The sequence below is a fragment of the Strigops habroptila genome, chromosome 6 (genome assembly GCF_004027225.2).
Source record: "Strigops habroptila isolate Jane chromosome 6, bStrHab1.2.pri, whole genome shotgun sequence".
NCBI lineage: Eukaryota > Metazoa > Chordata > Aves > Psittaciformes > Psittacidae > Strigops > Strigops habroptila.
The window spans coordinates 38,445,415-38,470,456 of record NC_044282.2 but is presented as its reverse complement, the minus strand read 5'-3'; the positions used below and the strand labels follow the sequence as shown (position 1 = coordinate 38,470,456).

Here is a 25,042-nt window from a genome sequence, read left to right as displayed (position 1 = left end):
CAGCTATCTTTGAACAGCCCGGCAGCGCTGAGCCCCTTTGGGTCGCTGCCCCTTGCCGGCGCCTGCCTCCGTGAGACAGGGGACGCGACCGCCCACAACCCCTCTCGGGTGGGCGCCGGCGTCAGGCCCTGGCCATGGGCCCCCGCCCATGAAATCCCCGGGGAAACCTCGGGCGTAGGCATGGGGCGGCTCGGAGGGCCCGGCCAGGAGCACAAAACACAGCGGGGGGCTGAGGAAAGGGCGGTCACCGCTGTCCACGGCGGGGGCAAGGCCGGCCCGCGCCCCCGAATCCCCAATGGCGCGGCGGCCGCTACTATAAGAGGGGCGAGCTGGAGCTAAGCATCCCGGGCACGGCAGAGCGGGCCCGGTGCTATGGCGGAGGGGCGGAGCGCCGCGCGGCGGGTGCTGGAGCTGAAGGAGCGGCTGGGGGGCGCGCAGGAGCCCGAAGAGGTACGCCCGGGCGGAGGCTGTCCTGCTCGCTGGTTGTGCGCGCTATGCGTTTGCGTGTGCGTGTATAACGCAGCAGCGGTGCGAGGGGCGACGGCCGTGGCGGTGCCGCTGGGGGCGAAGCCCCGTGGTGGGGCCACCTGAGCCCGCTGGCCCTCGCCGCCCTAACGCGCCCGGGCCCGGGCTGCCCCTCCCGCTCCCCTCCCCACCCCCCCCCGGCATCGGCTGCTGGCCCTGTCGAGCAGGAAGCGAGGTGGGTGAGCTGAGCGCAGCCCGCTGGGCCACCGCGGGGGAACCCGTGTGTGAGACTCCGGCCCTGGGTCTCCGTTTGTTTCCGTCCCTTGTCATGACCAGGAGGAGTTGAAGGAGGGCTGGTGGCCGTCAGGTCATACGTGGTTATTTCATGGGTGGGCGCTAAAGGTTTCTGTGGATGATCAAGAGGCCATGTGTGCGATCAGGCGAGGAGGAGAAGAGAAACAAGACTGCGTGTCATGTTCTTACATCTAACGAGTAGCACTGGCTGTTTGAAGTCTTGTCAGCTTGGCCAGAAGGTGAAAATGCAACAGCAAGGGTGCTAATTTCTATGTTCATAAGGGCTTTCCTTGGTGAAATAGGTGTTTCTGCTTTGCTTCAATGGTGTGCAGCAGGAGTGGGAGCTGTCACACCCTGCATTCTTATTCCTGGAGCTAGAACACCAAAGCTGCTCTTATTTCTGGGGGAAAAAAAAAAAAATTAATAACCTCTGGAGGATAACGGTAGCTGCAACGACTAGATAAGGAATACTTGAAGCAAGCACGCATCAGTGGGGAGATGGCTCAGAGCAGCCTATGGAAGTTGTGCTTAAGACTCTTGAAGTATAGAGGCAGACAGGGAGATAAGTGCAGGCTACAGGGCAGCTGGGGGGAGGAAGATACCCTCGTTCTCTGAGCTGCAGCCTGGACCCTGAAGGGAATGGAAGCAAAGCAGTATATGCCAAACTGACCTCAGTGTATTACAAAGTAATTAGTCACATTTGACTGAAGAAGGTGTATTGAAAAAAAAGGGGGAGGAGGGGTTTGAGGGTTGAATTCCATTTGAAAGTACAGTATGCATTTGCCATGATAGATTTCTAAGACACTAAAATTTGATACAAGCTTGTAGAAGCATTTGGAGCTGAAGGGCAGCAGCGAAATGTAATCTGTGATGTGTTCGGTAGTTAATAAACTTGAAAAGATTAGTTATAAAACATATCTACTGTGTCTTTTCAAAGTGTGTGTGTATGCATATATAGGAAATACTGATTCTCCTAGCCAGTAATGGTTTATCTTTCTGAATGCCAGTGCTGTAGGTTTCGTCTGTCCAAAATGCAAATATCTGTGCAGGTGCTGCTCCTGATGTTTTAATTTGCAGTTCAGTAGACTTAAAATCTCTTGTGCAATGGAAGTTATCAGATGTTACAGTCTTTGACTTTTAATACCTGGGGTTGGTGTGGATAAACTATTCTGAACAAGAGATTGAAAGGGAAAAGAGAGAAACAATTCTAGAGGTAATTAATTTTTAAGTGTTCTCAAGCCAATAAGCTTCAAAACACATTCAACTCAAGTGAAAAATGTGAATAGCCCCAGCAGATGGGTTCTGTTGAGGAAGGAGATGCACATTTCTTGTGGCATGACTGCAAGCATGTGCTGCATAAAATGAGACTAATGGTGGTGCTGCAGCACTTCTGCTGTCCCTGGCGAAACTATCTACTGAAACAGAAATATTTACAAATAACAGGGACTAAGGAGTGGTTGGGGAAGTGAGAAACTGATAGCCATAAATTGGCGCTCATGAATTGCACTGCGAATAAAAGGTAGATCTAGGACTAGAAAATGTGATTATCATGTTTAAAGGCAAAGAGGGAAATTTTAGGTATGTATGTCAGTATTACAGATGTGTGTGTCCAAGCGTTGGTGTTGTCAAATATTTCTGTACTTGAGAATAATATTTCTTGGCACTTTTTAATAATTGCTGAATACTTCTTGATCTGATAGTAATCAGACAAGATGCAGAACATCTATTGTTCATGTTAAGGGCTTCTTAATGTGTGAGGTTTTATAGCTACCCCAGTGACTTTTCAGAGAATTGACCAAAGAACGAACAAAACAAATGATTTAGGTGTTGAATGATGCTCAAGGTACTAGGGAGGTTCAGCAGGAGAGGAAAGTAGTACTGTGCTGTTGTTTATACAGGTAAATGAAATGGTCTTCATTGACATTGATCATGAAGGAAAGAGAACAGCTGCATGATGTTGCGTATAAGATGTACCTGATATAGAATTAAAGGATGGTGCTATGATCCATGCCACTTGATGAGGCTTTATGTAGATACGTCCTGCTGAATTTATCTCAAATTATATTCAACTGACACTAGCTGTCATAAATGTATGCAAATCTCTTAAGGCATTTGACTTGCTTCTGTATGATGCTGTTACAGTAGCAGTGTTATGGACCTGATGCAATACATAAAATGGATTTCAATTCCACTCACCAAAAATAAGTGCCAGACCTCATAAAAAAAAAAAAAAATGTTGATTTGTGGTTTTTGTTGTGGGCTTGTGGTAGGATTTTTTGGGGTGGGGGCTGATGATGCATCTGTTCTGGACATGCTGCTACTCAAATCTGTCTTAATTTAGAAGACAGCAAGCGTGGTAGGGAAATACTACAAATACTAAAGTAATTTGTGGTGAATGGAGAGAGACCCTACTAGAAACTAACCTTGATCATGTGCTAGGCTATATTCATTTGAGCAGCATGCATTTTAACATGGCTCAGTGGAAAGTCACAGCTAGGAGCTATGAATGTAGGTCACTCAGGATAGGAGACTGTATTTTGGAAAGCATTGACTCAGAAAATGATTCGGAGCTCTGATGTATTACCAGTTGAGCATGAAATTGCAGTACAATGCAGTGGCTTATGGAGTAAATGCTATCTTTGGGTAGCTTAGGAGGGTTATGTTATTACTGCTATATAGTATTAGAAGGACTACTGCAGGAATATTACGTGCTGTTCTGGGGACTAGTTTTAAAAACAACACTGCCAAGCTGGAAAGATAGATAGCCAGATAATGGCTAAAGCTCTGGCTAGCATAACTTGCTGAAGCTGAAAAACCGAGGTAAAGTGTGTGATTAGTGTTTACATTTGTGTTGTATAAGATGTTTGAAAGAAACATTTCATTAGCAGAAAGAAATCATTAGAGTCAGTAGCTGAAAACAAAACCACACATTTTTTAGGTGAACAGTTGTGCTGTTGTGTTTTGGTGGGGTTTTTTTTGATAGAGGGCAGAGGAATGACTTGCGAATGCATTGGTTTTTCTAGTGTGTTGTCTTCAGAATCTTGGTGCTCTTTCAAACAAGGTGTCTAGCTCAGCCAGAATTATGGACTTGGTGAAATTCCATGGGCTGTGTTACAGATCAGCATGAGCTAATAACACAGGGATTCCTCAGAGAGAGAGAGAGATGCAGCTAGTGGGCAAGGAGGGAAGGAGAGGAAGCAGGAAAAAGCTACTGGGTGAAATGTTGAGCCAGTCCCTTGACCACAGAAGGCCTGGCGGGTCTGTTAATGGGTCCCATCCTTTCTGAGCATCCAGGCTCAGCACTGCACTAGCTACTAAGAAGGAGAAAAATAACTGTTACAGCTGAACCCGGGACACTTGCCTAGAAAATGAAGAGATTGTACAACACTTGTATAAGGGTTGATGGCACAACACTGGTGCAGTGGGAAAAGATCAAACTTGGCACAGCTGGGATCTGCTGTTATCATCACTTTCAGTTTTGGCTCTGGAAAAGTTTGTTTACTCACATGCTGCTTGCTCATTGCTCATTGCCATTGCCATCTGTTTTCCACAGGCCTGTCTGCTTTCCCTCGTCCCCTTCATTTTTAGCTTTCCCTTGCTCCTATTGTCACCTTTGCTTTTGTCTCACAGCAGTATGTGTGCCAGCTTTCAGCTTGTCCACAAGGCTCTGCTTCTGTTGTCTGTCTGTTGCATGAAGATCGGTGTCTTGGGCTTGCTTAGAATGCTGTTTATTGGAAAAACAACAATCCTAGAGGCTTTGGATCATTTTTTAGTATTTAAATCGGTATTTAGGAATTACGTAGAATAGTTCAGGAATTGTATATAGAGGAAACTTATATGGGTTTTTTTTGGGTTGGTTTTTTTTTTTGTTTGGTTTTTTTAATAAAGTTTACCTTCTATAAAGTTTGCCATCTCTTTTAAAGTTAATAGATTTTTTCCATGAGGATATAGCTGGTAGTGGTATGAAAGGTAAAATAGTCTGAAAACCAGTGGAGGGTTACGTGTGTGTTGTGTGTATGTGGAAGAACTTGGAGGAAACATGTTACAGTCCAGTGAGATAAGAGCCAGATGGGCTACAAATGCTATGGTAAAAGCTATGTTTAGAGCAAGGCAGCTGAATGGTCTGTCTTCATTTTGTTTTTGAAGGCCTGCTCAGAACAGGCTTAAGATAAATGACTTTCTCTTTTTGCCTTATTTTCATAGAATCATAGAACGGTTTGCATGGAAGCTACCTTAAAGATCATCTAGCTCAATCCCCATGTCATGGGCATGGGCACCTTCTACTAGACCACATTGCTCAAAGCCCCATCATGCAATAATTGTAATGTTCTACCATAGAAATATAATGACACCAAAGCTTATTTCTAACAAGCTTTAGTTTCAGTAACAGGCTTTACTCTGTCTTATGCATCACAGTATATGTTTCTGTGGCCTTCACTAAAGTCTGATAGGTATTGGAGCTTGGTGGTTTTGCTTTAAAAAGCAAACATCCCTGCTTAGTCTGATAAATAAATCAGAACTCTTTAGCAAATAAGATAAATATACCCAAAGTTTCTCTGCTGTACTGATGTTCTACGCAAATTAAATTTGCTGATTGTGTTTGTAAATGTTTGGTTTTAAGTGCCAAAAGCTTGGAGATGCGTGATGCCTGCTGGCAGGCTGGATGCTGCCATTTACATTGCCAAGTTACAGTACAAGGCAAATGGAGCTCTCTCTCGCTTGCTGGTTCTGTGCATACATAGCTGCTGGTCTCACTGCAGCTTGAGTTGTTCCCTGCTTTCAGGAGATCAGGATTGCTTCTCCTAAAAGGCTTGTCAGAATGTTTGATCAATGCTTTCTATTTTCATCTTAATGAAACCCTTTTGTGTTGACTGCTTTTGGACATGCTTGTCATCTAGGTGCTTTTGTAATTTAGCCTTTTGGTTTGAAGTTACATGAATAGGAATAGCCTTCTTCCTGAATCTGTTCTTCTGAAATGAGTTCTGCTTATTAACATAGTCCAAAGCCCATCAAAAGGAAACAGTCAAAACCCTTGTGCTCTTTGTAGCTTGATGGGAAAAAATCTTCTAGGTTTGTCTCTGGCCTATGAGATTTATTCCCAGTGGTTTGCACTGCTTCAGTCATCCTGTATAGCACAATATAACCAGTCAGCAATGGGTTACTGCAAAATGAATTAAATAAATAAGGATATATTTTTAAATTAAATAATAAAAAAACCCTCCAAACCCCAAATAACCTAACTTGACACTGTTAACATAGTTTCTAATGCTTGTGATTAACATTGCAAGCAATTACTATATTTTTTTCCACTTGAGCATCTTTGCAACACATTTTTTCCCTTGTGGGACTATTTAGAAGAAGTCTTCAGTGCATTAAATGTGTAGCCTATACCTGTGAAGCATCTGGAACAAGTTAAATGTCAAGCTTGTATTCTTCTCAGAAGAAAGAGTAGTTCTCTTATGATGCAAAATTGTTTCTAACTTCATTACATGTTGTCTTAAACACAACTTGCTGGCTCAGGGACTGTCTTAAATAGGAGATAAGCAGAACTTCACATGGCTTTTGTACTGGTTCTGAAATTTTGCCCAGTGAGCTTTTTTTTTTTTGTAGGTATCCTGCCATTTTGTACTTATTGGGAGACAGTTGATTTCCTACTTCTGGTCTAGGTGTATGTCTTACCATGAGAGCTTTTCTCACATTTTTCCGGGCTGTGAAGCATTTATTGTGTACTTCTCTAGGTCTCAAACACAGTTAAAAGGTGGATGATTTGCAGTAAGAACTGCACATCAGGAATGTAGATAAAGCCCACTGTACACAGTGAAATTCAGTGTCAAGTGTGGGATTCCACTACTAATGCATTATAGGAACAATGGAACTTAGAACAACAGTAGAGAGAAGTATCTCCCAGTGCAATCTCTAAATTGCTTCTTCAAGTTTGCTACTCACTTATTTTAGTACCTCTTCTGCCTTCCTGCAGCACCATTTCGGAAGCAAAATCTGATATAAATGACAGTTCATCGGTTATTTAAGTTAGCATAGCTATTACTGTAGTTAAAAGTCTCTGGGTAGTCTGTTTTGCATTCCTGCAAGTTCTTGCCATTGCATTTAAGAGGCAATGATCTGAAGATCTTCAGGCTTTGAAAAGCCCTATGAAATGCTGTTAGTTCAGTTGCACATTAATTCTGTCATGTACATAACATAGCTTCATGGAAGATTGTGAAAGATAAGACAAGTTGCTTGTGTGTGATCAGCTGGAAGACTCTGGGGGTGCTGTATACCCATTGCCCAAGAAACTGATTGTATTGCCAGAGAAATTTATACTTTGCTTATAAATGAGACTTTTGTGTTATTAAAACACTTCTTGTACGAATCCAAGCATTTTGAAAAGCTTTTTCCTGCTTTGATGGAAAACACCGAGCTTTGTAGCAGGTGTGCACTTTATAAGTGTGAAACAAAACAGCTGTTATAGCTTGAGCTTGTTTTTTTAATGTACAAATTGCAGTTAAGCTTTCAAAACCTTATTTTTTTGCCAACTGGGCTCCCACCAGCTCTATAGGCCTTTCGTGGCCTGGGCTGATGGAGGAGTGGTGCTGCTAACTGGGAGACTTGCTGATTTTTTGCATGGTGGTTCTCCATAATGCAGCTTTTCTATTGGTTCTGTGGCAAAAAAGGGTCACTGCTTCACAAGGAGTGTGAGTATATGTAGGTAGCCTCTTCTACAGGTGTACTACTGTATTACTGTTCTTTAATATAATCTTTGTGGTAAATTCATACCTACTGGATTTTCTGGTGTTACTGAAATTGGGGGGTTGTCAGAACTGTCCGGGTTCACAGCTCAGACTTCAGACACAGCCCTGCTGTGCAGTAAAGGAGTACTTGCGTTTTCCTGGAGTTACTGGATATTCTTCTTAACACTATTGAGTGTGTTTTGATTAAATGTGTGAATCAGAATGAGAAAAATAGAATAGAATTCATGAATTTGATGCTTTCTTCCAGATTATAAAAACACTCGAGGTACTACAGAATTTGGATATGTCACTGGATATTCTAGTGGTAAGTGACCAGTAATACATTACTCTTCCATACTGAATTACAGTGTGAGTGTCAGGGGTCTGCAATCATAGAAGTGGCAAACATGTTGCATTTTGTAATTTTGACTCTTAATCATGGTTTGTTTAGAGGTCTGTACAGGGAATCATGGAGTCTTTTCCAAAAATGAGGTGGAAGCTGGGCATACAGCTTGACAAATGCAGTATTATGCCAACAGTGATAGTACTGAGCAAGAATCTGAGCATATAAAGAATACTTTACTACTCAGAGTTGGTTTCTTCTCACTGTAAAACTGATTTCAAGTCAATGTGTAAACCAAAGCAAATATGTAAACTATTCTCTAGGTCAGTTGTCTAAATCTTGTCTTTTATTAGCAGTTCAAAGTTAATTTCTTTCATTGAAAGAGCAGGCATCCCAGGTAAGGATACTTGTGACTTGTATTGTTATCGAAGATGCATCCTATCAAATTTTATATTAGAAATTCTCACCCTGGTCTATGACACTTCAAGTTATTATGAGCAAAGTGTCTGAATTCTGGGAAGAAGAAAAATGTGGTGTGTTTTTTTTTTTTTTTTTAATTGGAAAACAAAATTGCGGTTAGTTGTTAAAAATAACAAAGGGCTTCTGCAGACAACTCATGTTCCCAGAAAACTTGCGTGTTTTATAATGTGACAGACTTTGAAAGCCTCCAAGTCAAATAGAGGAAAGAGATGTCTTGCAGCTGCATTTGAAGAACATAAATAGGGTAAATTGTAATGTCAAAATAATTGTACTGGGGAAAACAGAAGATGACAGGTTTTAAATGTCCTTTTTTATTTCGCCTGTGGCTGAAACGAAGATGGAGTTTAGTCATATGAATTCTGCTTCTCTAACCGCTCTACTACTGTTGTGGTTGAGACGCATTTTAGATTACAATATGTCTGTCATAAGTGCTCTCTAACATGCTAAAATGTACCTGCATAAGCCTAAGGGAAATTTGAATTGGTTAATCTAATTCACTGGAGCAGTATGGATTTTGTGGGCGTAAGCATTTGAGCCAAGTGAAATTACTGAAGTAAATACATTTAATGGAGGAAAATGTCTTCTTAGTTTTATGAATTAAGACTGCATTTTATTCTCAATATTTGGTTATAAATATCTACCTTCAGTTCTGTTTGTGATATAAAAAGTGTGTTTATTTTTTAGCTGCTGTAAGACTGCTCTGACTACTAGGCTGATACTATTTGTAGCGATTTTAGAGATTTTTAGTTGGGATGTTGTTTGTGATTTATTCTGCCCATCTTTCTTGCACGATCTCCAACAGGAAACTGGCATAGGCAAAACAGTTAACAGTTTTAGGAAACATGCCACTGCTGGGAATATAGCTAAAACCCTGGTAAAACAGTGGAAGAAACTTATTCCTTCTGAAAAGAAAAGGTAGGTGAGCTAACTTTTTTCTGAAAGTTAATTATACTGTAGTGTAACTTTATGAAATACAGCTTTGGAAAGTTTAGGAAAGTGTTTGAAATGACAAATAAGCATTAGGACTAATGCATAAATTGAGTGGAAGAAATGAGTTTTTCTTTTATAAAATATCAGCAGACAAATCAGAGTAACCAGTGTTGGTCAATTAGCCAGCCAGCACTCGCACTTCAACTGCCTCTTTTGACTGACACAAGTTCTTAGTCCGGCTCATGGAAGCGGGACTAAGCCAATGGTGGGCACTGTTCTTCAGGGAAGTAGGAAGATTGCTCTTTCTTCCCAGAGGTGGCGGTTAAATGAGGCAGCTCTCCAGTGATTTGGCTCTATAGAGGGCTTTCCTGTAATGCTCTTGTGGGCTGAGAGAGGCTTCCAATACTGGAGGAGTCACACTGAAGAGGTGTGACTTCTTCAGAGTGAAGCAGCCACCACCACCATGTCCAGGCTGACTGTACTTCAGATGTTTTGCAGACCTCTGACATTTTGAGGCAGTTGAGCTGAGAAAGCCAGAGGTTTAGATTAAATAGTGCATTTTAAATCTGAAGTTTTTCAAATAATGGGAAAGTGGAATACCAGAAACTGTGATAAGCAGGCTGACCTGTTGTAATCTGTATCACCTACAGAGTATGTTGTAAATTCTCTGTCTCTTAATTATTTCAAGTACTATGTCTGTGTTATAAAGCATACAGGGAAGCTTGTGTATCCAATACGCTTTAAGCATGTCGGGCATGTTTTCCTACTGAAAGTTATGGTCGTACCCCCCACTTGTCTTGCTGTCAATTCTTGTTACAGTATTAGTGGTGCTGGACCCAAGAGCTGCTGCTTTGGGGTTCTGTGCTGATAAGGGAAGAATAAGAGCACAGTAGAGCACAGTTCTGGGGCTTCTAAAATTATGACACATGGTGTGATTTTAATGCTTCTAGTTTTACTGATATAGGTGAAAAGATTCATTGTTCAGGAATTTAGCATCAGATGTAGTGTGGAATGTGATTTAAATTTTTTTTTTTTAATGTTGCAGCACTCGCAGTGAAAGAAAACAAAATACTGAAAAAAATGAGACAAAATCTTCTATTTCCAAGGAGTTTACGCCTCCAGAGAAGTCCAAAGCATCTGTACTGGCCTCCAGAAGTTCCGATAGTGCTTCCAATTCTAAAAAGTTGAATAAGCAGCGTTCTTGTGGTGAAAAGATCCACCAAAGTAGAGATTCTGAATCTCAAAATGAATGTGATAATAAAGAATGTGGCAACAGTGGTTCTGAGCATGCTTCCCAGGGTACCAGTCCTCAAGCTAAGGAAAGTGACTTCAAAGAGAGAAGCTCTACAGAGAGCAAGAATTTTTCAGAAGAGCAGCATTCCTCTGTAGCCAATAAAGACTTACCACAGCTGAAGGAAAAGCCTAGAAGGGATGCTTCCAAAAAGAGGAATCCTAAGCATGTGAAGAAACCAAAACAAAAACTTGTCATAAAAAACAAAGACAAGTTATCTAGTGATGAGGAATTTGAGCCCCCTACTATGTCTTTTGAATCTTACCTTAATTATGATCAGATTACAAAGAAAAGAAAGAGGAAGGCTTATTTTACAGGTGCACAGCCAGAGAAGTGCTCTGGACAGAAAGACAGCTCGTTACTACAAAAGACTTCAAACTTTTCTCATGCGAAAGAGGGAGAGGAAGATGTAAAAAAATGTGAGGATGATCGATCAGAAACTCCCAATAAAAAGGTAAACCACTGCATGGTTGAGATAATAGCAAATAAACTGCAGATGAATAAGTGCTTTGGACTCTTATTTTCAGTGAAATTCAGCTGCATTTATTTTCAGCAACAGCTTGCCTGGCTCTGACCTGATGATTGCATTGCAGTTGCTAATCATTGCAATAATTGGGGCACCCCCCTCCCTCCCCCACCCCTCTGATTTATTGCATACAGGCAGTTTGCAATTGATTCATCTTGGGGTTTTTTTAAGATTATTTCCAATATGGCAATAGTCTTTGATATCTGTAAGCTAATCTGCTGTTTACCTGCAAAGTAAAGGTGCTTACTTTTGGAAAGATATCCCCTTCTTCCATTCTTGACCAGCCTGGTTTGTGACTATGGCAGTTGTTTGTGTATAGCATAGTCATTTTGTCAGATGCTGTGGTTCTTTAGTAGTGAATGTTAAGGTATGTGGTAGAACTGAACTTTCTTTTAATGCATTGAAGTAAACCACAGTATTGCATATAAAAATAGCTTATATGTTTGTAAACTGAAATATCCTAGTCCTTGAGGGAGACGAGGCTTAAATAGCTCATCTGAGCCAAGGTAGATCTAAATGTGTATTAATTAGACCTTTTAAATGAAGCCCTTTTTTGCACTGGGAATTAGAGGGCTCTTTAGTCTTTATCTCTACTGTGATGTGAAAGCTCCAGGCTTTACCGATTGTGGTAGATCTGCAATCTGAATGTGGTATCTTCTGTCCAAATAGAGAAATATTAATGTAAAGGCTTGTGTATGATACTCTAGCATAAACTGAGGAAAAATCTTGGATGTTCAAGCAGTTGTGAAAAGTTACTAAAGATACTGAGATGAAGTTCAGGGTGATACAAGTTTTGGGCTGTGCCTAGCTTACAATTGGAGCACGCCTAAGACCCAATTTAGATATTCATATATGCCAAGCATTTGTAGGGACCTGTACTTGCCAGACTGCAGCATCTTTAAATTCCTTTTTAAGGGGTTATCTGTGGAAAACAAATAGGCTAAACAGTTTATCCAGTGCAATATAGGAGACTTAGTTTGCTTTTAAACATCTAATTGTGGTTTTGTCATCTTGTGGTTTTGTGTTATTCACTGCATGCCTCTAACCTCAGTAGTGATTTACCTGAAACCCTGTTAGCTGAACGTATCTTCTCTGTTCTTTATCCCTTTTTATGCACTAATTGCCAGATATCCCTGTAAGATCCTTTCGTGATGTAGTCTTGGTAAGTAAGAATCTGAAAGGGTATGCTGAAAAGTAATCCAGTGACTAAATTTTAGTGCAGAAAAGCAGTTATTCTAGTTATCATAGTTAGCTTCAGGATTTGCTTAAGGGCTTTTTTTTTTTTTTTTTTGTAGCTCATTTTAAGCCTCATTTGTAATACTGAAGCAATGTTTCCTTGACTGTGCACAGGCCAAGGTGGCATCCCTCCAAGATCTTCTTAATACTCCACTGCCTAAATTTCTGACAGGCATCTCAATCTCATCTCCCCCATATGTTGCGGACTTTAAAGGTAAGTAGTATATGCAAGGCTGATAAATGTAAAATAGTGCAGGTTTTTACAGCTCTGTGCAGAGATGTTTTTGTCCCATTTCCTAATTAAACTATATTAGATCATCTGTCCATGGCAAAGAAATGCCTCACCTTCAATTTCTCAACTGTAGCAATCATGTTGAAGCTGAAGGGAGTTACAAAGGTTTTTCTCTTATGGCTTGCTGAATAAAAAAATACTGTGGGAGGTTATCACAGATGTAGAGAAGGCATAGATCAGGTGGTAGTTCTACAGGCTCCATTTGTCTTTAGTCCTGTCCATGCCTTATAGCAGGCAAAGCCTTAGTAGATACTACCTTAGATAAATATAAGAAGCACTAGGTCTAGATTCAGCATAGGAACTTGCTAAGACCTCTATAGGTCAGTGACACAAAGTGCCAGTGGTTCCCCTAGCAGCTTCTGTGAGGTTTCAATGGTTTTGTATCACTCTGGTCTTGAAACATCGCTGCTACTGCAGCTTCTGGGTTCTGTAGGATAGCTCAGGAAGATCAGTCATGTGCTGTTGACTGGTAACAGTAATCTAGATATGAATACAGCTCATGTAGACCTGAGCTAAATAATATAAGGCTGGTTTGGGTTAATGCAGCTCACTCGCAATGTACATGCTGTTTTGGTGTTAGACTTCTGTAACATGTAATAATACGTGTAAGGGCCCCAAAACTGTAGTGCAGTAACTTTGTATTTCAAGAAAAATGAATATATGTGTATCCTGCCAGTTGTGTTTCTCTCAAAACTGAATGCTTAAAGTATTTTAAAACGTCAGGAGATAAAGGAACCCCTGCCTGATGTTTTGTTTGCAGCTTCTGTAGCACCTGTTGTAGAAGCATCGCAGCAAGTCAGTGAAACAGTTCAATTCACAGGACGGAGACTGAACTCTAAAATGCAAGTTTACTCTGGCTCTAAACCAGTCTGTCTTTCAAAAATGCTTACGCTGTATGAACAGTGCATCCGTGTGCTTCAAAATAATATTGATTGTGAGTACTTTTAGGGATTTGTAGCAGACTGTGCCTGAAAGTGTGTCAGATTTCTTCTTATTTCTCCATGCCAGCAACTGGCCTACTAAAAGATACTGCCTCTCCCTATAAACGGTGACTTGGAGCAGGTTGAAAGGCACTTAAAAGAAGTGGGTTTACAGCCATGCCAAAATGAACCTTTGTTTGGAAGGCTTACCTTTCTTAAAGTGTCAATTTTTAGTTTAAAATATAGCGTCCTATGAATTATAAGCCAGAAAGCCTGCTGCTGTTTTTTTTTTTTTCCCTCCAAGATGTTTGTTTACATAAATTAGAATGAGTGATCAAGAAATTGTTTATTCCCTTGTGTAGGCAGAGCGCAGTGATGCACATTGGTAAAGACAGGGCAATAGCTATTCAAAGATGCTTTCTCCATCCTTAAATACAACTGCCAGTCAGTATAGAACTGCTGATTTATAAATATTGTCATAGCCTAACTTCAAAACATGTGTTCTGTCAGTGCTTGCTAAAATTAACTTGTATTCTTACTTTTAAAGTGTTTGAGTGGTGTTACCCACTGAGTAAAATAAATGAGATACTAAAAGTACTGTCCTCTCTTGTAGCACTGCATGAAGTAGGAGGTGTGCCCTTTGAAATTCTTGAGCCTGTGCTAACACGTTGCACACCAGAGCAGTTGCTTCGAATAGAGGAATGTAATCCGGTAATTTCTGCCTTGTTAAATTCAGGGGACTATGGAGGACATGAGGCATCTGTTTCTGCCTTCCTTGTACCATTTGTGATAAAGTTTCTCCATGGGTTATACTGGTTTTCTATCTTGAATACTTATTTCTTTGAATTCAGCTGTCATTATCAAGCCTTCCTTTCTCAAGTGTTAGGATTTAAAGGATTTAAAGCATTTTGGAGAATTATTACTCTTGACTAAGTAAAAGCCAGCGTGGGTAGAAAAGTGTTTTTGTTTCCAAAAATAGGGAAAAAGAGTATTCAGTATTTACTGCTGATGTAGCTGGGAAAGTTGTTATAGAACCAACTGTTTTCAAGTTTAAACTGTTAAGGCTGCAAAGCATGCCAATTCGGAAGTATCTTCAGTGAGACTTCATGTGTGGTAGATTTCTTATCTACACCATTAAGACTTCAGCTCTGTAGTGCATTTGGACATAGAGTGTGTAGCACTTCATAGCGCAAGTTAGCCATTTTTCTGTATGGCTAAAGCTCAGAGCTGGTGTGGCCTGAGCCTGTGCTGGAAACACTAGTGTAGCCTGTAAGTATAACTCACTAACTCAAATAACAGAGCTCTGCTATGTGAAGCTATGTGATTTCTAGACTGAAGTCAGTATCTCAGCATGGTGTTACCACACTCCATCTTGGGGGTACCTGTGACGGCATATGTCGTGGGATTCATTCTGCATCTTTCTCCACCAGGGGATTGGGGTTTGTCTACAGACTCAGCTAACAGGTACTCTTGAGAAATATTATTTTTAAATCTTTAACTTAAGGTATCTTGTGTTCAAATTAGACATTTACAGAAGAGTGTGACCACTTGTGGAAGAAACACTGCCAGAGAGATTTTAAAAAAGAGAGCCTCCTGGAATATGAGTCTTGGCGTGAAATGTACTTGAGACTGTTTAATCAGAGAGAAGAAAAACTGAAGACACTTACAAAAAATATTCTTTCAGCTCAGTCTGAGAAACCAAAAGGTAAAATCTGTGGTTAGCTTTTCCACTTACAAAACTCAGTTTCTTTTGCTATTCTTGATGCTTTATGTCTAGAGTTTAGTGGTTTGCTTGCACTGAGCATTAGCACTGTACCTCTAGGAAAAGACATCAAGAAAGAACATTGTTCCTTTTAACTTACAAGTTGCTCAAAAAACATACATGCATTAATACAATACATTAATGCATAATACTTGCAGCATGCAGTAGACAATCTTACCTTACAGGTTAGAATGTGGATTCTAAGCAACAATGCAAAGATTACAAATGTAATTACAAATACCAATGTTAAAATGAAGAAATACTTCATGCAGTGTATATATGTTTTGCCATGGTTCAGTTACTACTTTGGTACCAGATTCTGCTTTCCTGAATTAGTTTTTCCCAAACTTAAACCTAGAATTTGCCACACAACTATATTATCAACTGAAATTTGAACATAAAGGGCAAAAGAAGTCATGTATCCTCTGCTCCTTGCTTCTGTATTAGGCAGGCAAGTAAAAATGGCTTATGTGACCAGTGCAGCAAAACCACCAAGGAACATTCGCAGGCAGCAAGAAATCCACGGGACAGCAGGACCTGTCGCCCAACTTCATCCCATAGAGAAGCGCAAGTAAGTGTTCTGTACTATGCTTTTAATTTTAGATGTCTTTGTCAGTACAAAGCTTGCTGGCAAAATATTTTTGAAGTTATAAATAGCTCTCTACTTGCTTTTCAAGCAGCTAGTGGCTAGAAACTAACTTGCTTTTTAAGGCTTTTGTGCTCCTCTGCCACATATGCATTGCCATCACATGTTTCTCCAAAGTGCCAATGATGAATTCACCCTTCCAACTGGAGAGTGTGTGGATGCTCTTGTTTTTCTCCAGATTACACTAATGCTGTTTAACATCCTGGGGAGATTTCAGTGTTAATGTTCTGTGTTTATATACCTGTCCAGTAGCCTCACATGTTCTCATGCTTTTATAAAATCTCAGTCAGCTGCCTGGAGTGATATAGCTGACTGAATGAATCTCTGCAACTTTTAACAGTCCTGATGGTGGGTTTCTGCTTTGGCAGCTTAAAGGAGTGTTTGGAACAGTCAGGCTGTAGTAGTAGTAAATGCTAATCACTGGCGGAACAAAGAACTGGAATTCCACAGATGTTTCCTTTGCACAGCACAAAGCTAACTTTTCTTTGTGACGTCGTGGTTCAGAATAGTTCAACAGCCACAAAAACCAAAGCTGAGATGTGGTGTTTGTCCTGCTGTTCCTGCCAGCCTAATGAACTTTCTCATATCCAAGAGTATGGCTGCAACAGGGAGATAAAACCTGTAGCACCAGCTTCTACCTCTTCTCAACTATGTGGAGAGAGACTACTGGCTTTTACTGTTTAAATATCTGTTCTTGTATGAAAGAAAAAATCAACAGTTTGATTCAGAAGCACCCCATGAGTTGATGAGTCCATGTGCCAGCAGTTGGACCATAGAAGCTGTGAAGAGTATTCATACTGCCTGAACGTGGGTATCTTAAGCTGTGGTCGCTCACTCTGCAGTGGCTGCTGGTGAGCATGGTGCCCTCCCTTGTCCCCACTGCCTGTGGTTGTTCCCATGTCGGCATAACTGCTCTTCAACTAGCACTTTTAAAATTGTCCCTTTGGGAAGTGGCAGGTGGAACACTTTTAGTTAGTCTGAATTTGGGAACAGTTATGCAGGTTAAGAGGTAAATTAGTGTGTAGTGACAGATAGCTGGGAATAGGGAGGATAAAACTCAAGCTGCTGCAGGTGTGATGCAAGACTGACTTAGTACAGCTGAACATGTCAGGAGAGTGATTTTAAGTTGTTGCCGTTATGCTGCTGCAGTGCCTGCAGTTGTGCTGAGTAATTAATTGCTCTTGGGCCCATGAACAAGATAACTGAACTGTGCTGAGTTTAAGGAGTGTGTGTGGGGATGACCTACAAAACCATGGGAAAGTGTGCTTTTTGTGAATTTCAGGAACTTAGTGGAGCAGCCTTGACTTATTGCTCAAGATGGTGGTGGTATGGAGCAGGTTTGACAGCCTGGATATAGGAACTTCTTAAAATCAGCTTTTGCACCAGATACAATGTTTTTATAGCTGCACCTTTAGCTGATGAAATTGGGAAGCTTTTTTCCATAATGTTGTTTTCAAGCGGAAGATAGCCCCCACCAAGGCAGTAGATTAAGGCACTTCGAGTTACTCTCTTGCTTTCAGTTGCCCTGTGGGAGGTTGTATCTCTATTGTGACAGAGCAGCCTTCCAGTTTAGGTGCTTCAGGTGCAGTAGTGTAAATGTCCTTTTTGCTCTAGTAATCTCTGGAGCAGTAGCTGAATGATGTACTCAAAGCCCTGCATGCTTTTTTTTTTTTTTTTTCTCAAGCGGGATAAATTAGGAAGAACTGCTGTCGTGTGAAAGAAACTGTAAGAGTGTCATTGCTTTGCCTTCTTGAGAAAACAAGAGCTTGTTTAGGCACAGTGAGTTTGACTTCATTGCTTTGACCATGTCCTCTGAACACCTATTGATTTTGCAAGTTGTAGAATTTTTACAGATGAAATCTTCAGTTAAGAAGCTGGTCGTGCAGGAGATAAAAAGATCCTATGGCAGACATGCAGACCTCTAGCAGGCTGCTGTATGCAGTTCAGCATGCAACAGTATGTGATAACTGGAAGCAGATGTCAGTGGCTCGCTCTCAGGTGCACAAGGCTGCTCAGATCGATGACATCATGCTGACACTTGCTTTAATACTGCATTGGTTTAACTGTCTTAAGAGTAGATATTGACTCTGTATCTGTGTCTGCCTCATTCCTTGTCCTGTCGAGGATCCTAACATAATATTTAGGGTTAGTTACTGTGCCTTTTGCTAGACATTTGTACTTGTGAGGGGAAAAAAAAAGGAAAGGTTATGTAAATTTGCCTTCATTTTCTGTCAGAGAGGTAGTTAGCAGTTCACCTGTGTTCAAAGAGGGAAATAAACATGAGCAAACTAGAGCACAGGGCATTATGAATCACAATGGTATTGTGAAGTGTTTTAATCTGTCAAAGTCTAATAATTTAACTTTAAAGATTAATAAGATGCATCAAATCTAATAAATGGAAAATTTGGACAAGAATGGAAATGGACTAGGTGACCAGTGAGATCCCTTTCAACCTGAATTATCCTGATTTTAAAATGTATAGTCTTAAATGTTTGTGATCAGTTGTTAGCTTTTTGTTTTCCTTTTTTTTCCAAAATGAACCAAAGCAAATAGTAGTTTGATATCAAACCCTTTTTTCTTTTCTTTTTTTCGGTTTCTTTAAAAGAACAAAGATTCCGGAAAGCAGAGATAGAAATAACACATCAAATCCGATCCCTGCTAGCAACACTGGAAGCTCTAGCTCAAGTGTAATGACTCAAGATGGAAAGAAGCCTATCAAAAGTAAATGGAATTTACTAAGATCATAAAGCTGTCTATTAATATATGCTTAATATTATGCTTATATCATTTTAAGTCCCTTACAGCTGTAATCCTAACCAATCTCTTTGTTTTGCTGTTATTCAAGAAATTGCACCAATCATGAAGAAAACTTTGAGAGCATTGAAGAGTAGAGCTGGACGACGATAAAATGAGGCTACATATTTGAAATTTGAGTGATTATTTGTGTATCATCATGCTACAGCTAATGCAAGTAATGTTAATGTAAACATTCTTCACTTTGCCTTAGTTAAAATAGGTATGAAACACTGCAGGGGCAAATGATGTGCAATAAAAATTGAAACATCTGAGTTAATTCATCTGCTGCTTTCTTATTCATGAATGAGGAAAACTGAACTGAAATAGGGTCAGTACCTGATAATGACAAATAAGTTTATGCGGACTTTTATAGATGCTGTTTTTATCAGTTTATGTACACATTTGCATAAGCTTTTCATGGAAGCAGTTAAGCTGTGGGTATATTTTACCAAGACTAAAGCTAGCTTGTAGTCTACTTAAATACAATTGCAAAGAGGTTTTGTTATCTCTTGCACAAAAGGGTATTAGAAACTGTGTGTGTCTCTCACTAAAGCTTTCCTAAAGAGACTTTTATATTTTTCTTATGAAAACAACAGTATTTGGCTGGATTTTAGTTTTTCCTCTTCCAGAAACAGAAGACTGATTATAAAACAGTCCTGGAGCTGACCTTCTGGCCTGCTGGAACTGGGCTGTGAAACATCCTCAGGGCATCACGTGTTTTTCAGCCCTTTTACTTTACTTAAGGAATGAGCTTTTAAAGGAGAGGTAGGAGAAAACAATGTTTAAATTTAAATTGCCTTTTTTTAAAGCAGGATTTAGATACTGCTAGGGTAAATAGGGCAGGCCATGACAGTGAGTTAATGAAAAAATGTTACTTAGGAGCTCTGTCTAGTTGGGACATTTTTGGTACAATAGTTAAAACCAGACCTGTCATTGTGTGATACCATCTAAAGGCACTAAGCTCTTGTGTGAGAGAGAGTATTTTAGGAACAAGCAGAAGGGAGAGAAATCAAGAATGTCATCAGTTTGATGCTATGGTCATCTTGTAGAACTTGTGCAGAACACTTCATTTAAGTTTGGAAATGAGAGAGAACTTGTTATACTCTCTGATCTGCTGCTCTCAGGCTGTCATGAGGCGGCCTAGCTCACAACCTTGAATGAGCCTTGTGTGTTGAAAGTGAAAAAGCTATTTGGTCTTGAATAGCTTTGAAGAGTTGTGCTGCTGCAGTTTGGGGTTGGTCTGTGAATGGGTTTGCTTTTAGAAATGAGATACTTCTTTGTAGATGCTTCATCTAAACAGTTCACTTGCATGAGCTGTAAGTCTGACTTTGCCTTGAAGGCATGGCTTACAAATGGAGGAACTCTTTCTATAAACTGCACTAAGTAGCTGCAAGTAGGTCTTGTGTTGTACTTCTATAGGATTTGGCATCCCAGAATTCCTCCTGAAGCACAGGGTAAGATCATCATGAAACCAGTTCTGTCTCTTACTCCAGACATCTTATGTATGAATTTCCTCACCATCCTATAAATATTCAGGTAGATTACAAAAATACTGCTACTAAAAATGGCTTTTACAGTCAGCTAACGTAGTCACCCATACATAACAGCTTGTGCAAATGGTCTATTTATAGAGGGATTTTAATTCAGCAGATGTGCTACTGTGTTGTGTTTTTTCTCCATGCATTATAGTTGCGCTAGAAAGAAAGATGCAAACAGGGGTGTTGACCTGGAAACTCTGTAGGGAGCTTTCTCCATCTCTGGGATCACAACAAGCATTAACTAATAGGAGAGGTAGTGTGGTGTCTGTCATACACATGTGACAAATCCTTCTAGGAAGAGATATTCAAGGCTAAACCTGGCTGAATGGCCAGAGTACCATACCACCCTTTGTCCGTTAATCAGCTCTGGTCATCATTTAGTAGCTCATCAGTTTAATTCAGCTGGAGGTTTGTATGAAGTGTAGTGTGAATTGTTTGGGTTTTTTGTTTTTTGGTTTTTTTTTTTTTTTTTTTTTTTTGTTTTTTTTTTTTTTTTTTTTTTTTTTTGCTAGATCACTTTTATTTGCTCTGGTTGTTGATGGTATCCTTTTATGTAAGAAAAGACAAAGCCATAGCTAGGCCTTCTGTTGGACTCTGGCATTAAGAGAACACAGCTGTAACCATTCAGAGCTGCTGTACATGACAGGAGTGTCCCCTTGGGAGATTAAAGAATAAATAGTTGCTTTAACTAGTAGACTTTCATTGTTAATTGAAGTAGAAAAACTCTTTTCCTGTCCTTGACACTGATGGCAGAGCTGTGTGGAGGGTAAATTTGACTTCAAGATTGTGACTTTTGTTTCCTCTTCTTGCTTTTTCTCACTTCAAAGGCTGTTGATGTCTCTGGTAGGAGGTATGTAAAGAGTACCCATGGGTTCAGAATATTTTCCTGACAATTTCTACATTGGAAAATACTGTAGACAAGCAAATCTCTTTACAAGAAAATAGTTGGTGCTACACACACTTTTGGCTAGGGTTCTTCTTTCACTTCAGATATGCTGTGGTGTGTTCCTGTGGACTGAATGCCCACCTGAGGCTGCATTGTGTAAGGGATGTTCTGGAAATGCATCTCCCAGCGCAGTTATAAGGAATCCTGGTTTTGTGGTTTGACACTGCTTCATGGCACAATTCAAAGCATATGTAGAAGTAAATTCAAAGCTTGCTTTAAAAGCATACCATTTTAATCTGAAATAGAACACTAATGTAGATGCTTCTGCAGTCTCCTGCCTTCCATCCCTATATGCGTTTACTCTGGTAAAGAGGGGTTCTTGCTAGGCCTGTGTGTTCTTGGCATCTGACATATCTAACAATACATGGTATTGGAGTATATTATCATAGGATCAACTAGGTTGGAAAAGACCTTTAAGATCAAGTCCAATCTTTACCCAAGGACTGCCAAGTCCACCACTAACCTATGTCATGGAGGGCCTCATCTACATGTTTTTTGAACACTTCCAGGGACGGTGATTCCACCACTTCCCTGGGAAGCCTCTTCCAATGCCTGATCACCCTTTCTCAGGTAGTTGCAGAGAGCAGCAAGGTCCCCCCTGAGCTTTCTCTTCTCCAGACTAAACAACTCCAGTTCCCTCAGCTGTTCCTCATCAGACTTGAGCTCCAGACCCTTTACCAGCTTTGTTGCTGTTTTCTGGACCTTCTCCAGCAATTCAGTGCCCCTCTTGTAGTGAGGGGCCCAGAACCGAACACAGGATTTGAGGTGCCCTTACCAGCACTGAGTACATATTGACCTGAGGCAGATTCCTTTCCTTCTGGAATATATGGGAAGGCTTTTGGTTGGCTTTGTTACATACTCGCCAGGCTGGTTGCCACATCCCTCTTCTTGATACATCCTGTATCTTCCTCTTATTTGACTTGTTCTGTGTTCTAGCTGACTGTCTCTGAGCTCCCTGGAGGAGAGCTGAGCCTGACTTGTGGCAGCTTGGAGAAAACCTGTGATCCTTCTCAAGTAAATGGCTATTTTCACACAAAAGGCCTTCTCTTCCTTAGAAACACATGGCAGCTCCTACTCCTCCTGATCTATCTCTGGAGCCTTTCATTCCAGCAGCACAATGCTTTTCCTTCTAGGTGATGAGCAAGTTTGGTGTTCATTTCCGGCAAATTGAATAAGTAATGGGAGAAAAATATGCTCACAAAAGGAAAACCTTGCTGTTGTGGAAAAGACCACAAATGGAGAACATTTCTCTTCTTGAACTGTCAGTTTCATGCATAGAAACCACTTTCCACTTCCTGCCAGTGTTTGTTTCATAGCATTCAGGAATGTTTTCCATCCTGTTAGTGATTGAGCCCAAGAAAGCTCAGCCTGACTGCTATTCCACTTCAAGATGTATGATCTTGCCATCTAAACAGTCCCTGTGGCAGGAGGAGAAAACACAGTTTTGAGGTAAATTGTTTGTCCTTAAGATACTTTGCTCAGAAGGCATGTGAAATTCCAGGAGCTAAGCCCTTCCTGGGGACCGTGTAGGCATTCAAATGCTAGGTTAAGTCCTGGGCTAAAGCCAGGAAGGGGTTTTGGGTTTGGCATGATCCTGCTGGAGGCCTCAGTGAACTGCCCTACGCATGCTGTTGCCAGTTGTTGCTGTTCTAAGGATCAGTATTTAAGCTGCTGCCAAAGCAAGGCACAACTGGGGTCCCTGTCAGCAGGGAAGGTGCTACAGCTCTGAGCCTGGTGCTGTTGGCTGTCTGGTACCTGGGGATTTCTGAGGTATCCTGGTAGTCATAGGGTAATCTCAGCAGTGGGAAAAGAAATCCCTTCACACAGTGTGAATCCCGGGCTTGCCATCTGTGGATGGCAAATCCTGGCCTGTGTGTGCCAGGATTTAAAAAATGTTGATGGGTTGATGAGTAAGAAGACATTCTTGGATGTACTGCTTTTGGAGGGGAAAAAAACCCATACAAAATACCACCCAACAAAAACAGAGCAACTGGTGAGGGTTGCCTGATCCTTTTACTTGTATTATTTTCCTTCTCTACCCTTCCTGTAAAGATAGAGGTCTTTGAGTGGGTGATTGAAGGCTTTGGTTAGCCTACTGTCTGCACTTGCAGCCATCCAGCCAATGAGCGGAGGTTTTCCTCCTCCCACAGGCCTGCCAAAGGCAGTGTCCACAGCAGAATTTATCGAGATCCTTTTCCTGCAGTTGTAACTAGTTATTGCCACCAGACAAAATGTTCTAGTTCTCTCCAGATTTGTAATGTCTCCTTGTGGCAAGCTTAATCCTACCAGGAAAGGGAGGAAGGAGGAGTATCTTGAAGGAGTAGTTTGCTCTCCTGGTTCACCATCTTGGGAGAAATGGGTTTCCATATTTCTTTACAGGCTGAACATACGGTGGATTTTTTTTCCTTTTTTAGCAATTTCCATATGAGCAATTCTTCCTTCCAGCTCCCAAAGCATTTCCTTTCTAATCTGCTGAATCAGTGCAGGGTGGGATGGGGGGGAAGGAGGGAAGAAGGGTGATGTGTCCTCATGACCTCATGATCCATCAGATTTGATCCACTGTGGGGGCTGGCTTCAGCATTTCTTGGTGGGATCATTTGCCTCTGGTTTTCAATGGGTTTCTGTTTGAGTACTGTTGTTTAGCACTGAAACTCTCCAGGAAAGTGGTAAAATCACTCTGTGCAGTTGTGCTGCTTGGCATGAGGATGGGAATCCTGCTTAATGGAAGTGATGTGTGTGAGATAATAGAGGTTTATTATCCTCCTCCTCTCTTACAATTTCTAGTAAACATTTTTAATGTGTTCTTTTAACTCTGTTTTGCACACTTGATTTGCATTACGCAACTATTGGGTCTTCTCCCTCTCTCAACTTCATAGACCTGAACTGTGTTTTATTCTGTGGTATAGTAATTTCCTTTGGTTACATGTCTTGGGTTATTTTTAAAACTTTAATCTTTAGCAAAAAGGGGCCTCTGTGACTACACACATTTTGGAGGCAGAATTGCAGGCTTTTTAGAAAATAAATGTAACTTCTAGAGAGTTGGGACCCAAAACATCAAAAAAAACCCAGATGAAAACCAAGCATTTCCAAATGTGTAGGGGAATGTACTAATCCCAGGAGATTTAAGACTGTTTCTGCAGGTGGACATACAAAATCTCTCATGGCCTAGAACCATAAAGCTAAGGAGAATCTGTGTTCTCAAAGATGGAGCATCCTGGAATCTGAGATGTAATGGTCCTGTGCATTTAACCCTCCTCAACTTCCTCACCAGTGTGGCCCTAGATAAAAATGATAACTAAAAATGGGAGCTTGGAATTGCCAGGATTATAGAATTATATACATGATGAAGCTGTCATAGTTTTTTCAGAAATGAAGCATCAACTATTTGGGAAATTAAGAAGTATTTGAAGGCATAGAAATCTGGTTTCAGAGTCCAAGTGTCTTTATCAGATTCAGAAGAATTTAAGAGAGATTCAGGTCAAGATAGTGCAGAAGGTTGGGGGTTTTTGTGTTTGTGTGGGGTTTTGGTTTTGGTTTGTGTCATTTGTGTTTTTCCCCTCAAATTGCAAGACTCTAAAATGCCTGTTTTAAATGGGAAACTACAAAGTCACAAATGTCATCTTTGTAGCTTAAGTCCTAAAAGGTGTGCTTACTGTGGGAGGGGCTGCTGGAAGCCTTCAGCAGTGTATGTTTTGTGAACTCTGTTTACAGAGAAGTTGCCTCTTCTTATCCCTGGTGACAGACCTAAAAATGGCACTTGTTCAGGGAGAGGGCTGAACAGCTCTGGAAAATCTTACGTAGCTGTCCTCCTACAGAACCCCAAGTGGGTACTAAGCAGTAGACAAAGCT

At 40.8% G+C, this 25,042-nt stretch overlaps 1 protein-coding gene across 8 annotated transcripts; it reads left to right on the top strand.

The window, feature by feature from the left end:
• Nucleotides 1–344: 344 nt before the first annotated feature.
• On the top strand, nucleotides 345–18,990 carry LOC115609457 (elongin-A-like). Of its 8 annotated transcripts, XM_030489733.1 has the most exons (12): nucleotides 710–1,472; nucleotides 2,658–3,579; nucleotides 7,756–7,812; nucleotides 9,113–9,225; nucleotides 10,286–10,985; nucleotides 12,408–12,507; nucleotides 13,346–13,519; nucleotides 14,119–14,216; nucleotides 15,030–15,210; nucleotides 15,715–15,838; nucleotides 18,519–18,634; nucleotides 18,759–18,990. In XM_030489733.1, exons 3-12 carry the CDS (start codon nucleotides 7,792–7,794, stop codon nucleotides 18,818–18,820), a joined length of 1,689 nt encoding a protein of 562 aa, XP_030345593.1. In that variant the 5' UTR covers nucleotides 710–1,472; nucleotides 2,658–3,579; nucleotides 7,756–7,791; the 3' UTR covers nucleotides 18,821–18,990. The 8 variants fall into 8 exon arrangements, with proteins under 8 accessions (XP_030345589.1, XP_030345590.1, XP_030345587.1 ...); XM_030489730.1 differs by lacking the exons at nucleotides 710–1,472; nucleotides 2,658–3,579; nucleotides 18,759–18,990 and adding exons at nucleotides 346–450; nucleotides 16,619–16,720 and having other exon boundaries at nucleotides 18,519–18,536; XM_030489727.1 differs by lacking the exons at nucleotides 710–1,472; nucleotides 2,658–3,579 and adding an exon at nucleotides 351–450.
• Nucleotides 18,991–25,042: the final 6,052 nt, after the last annotated feature.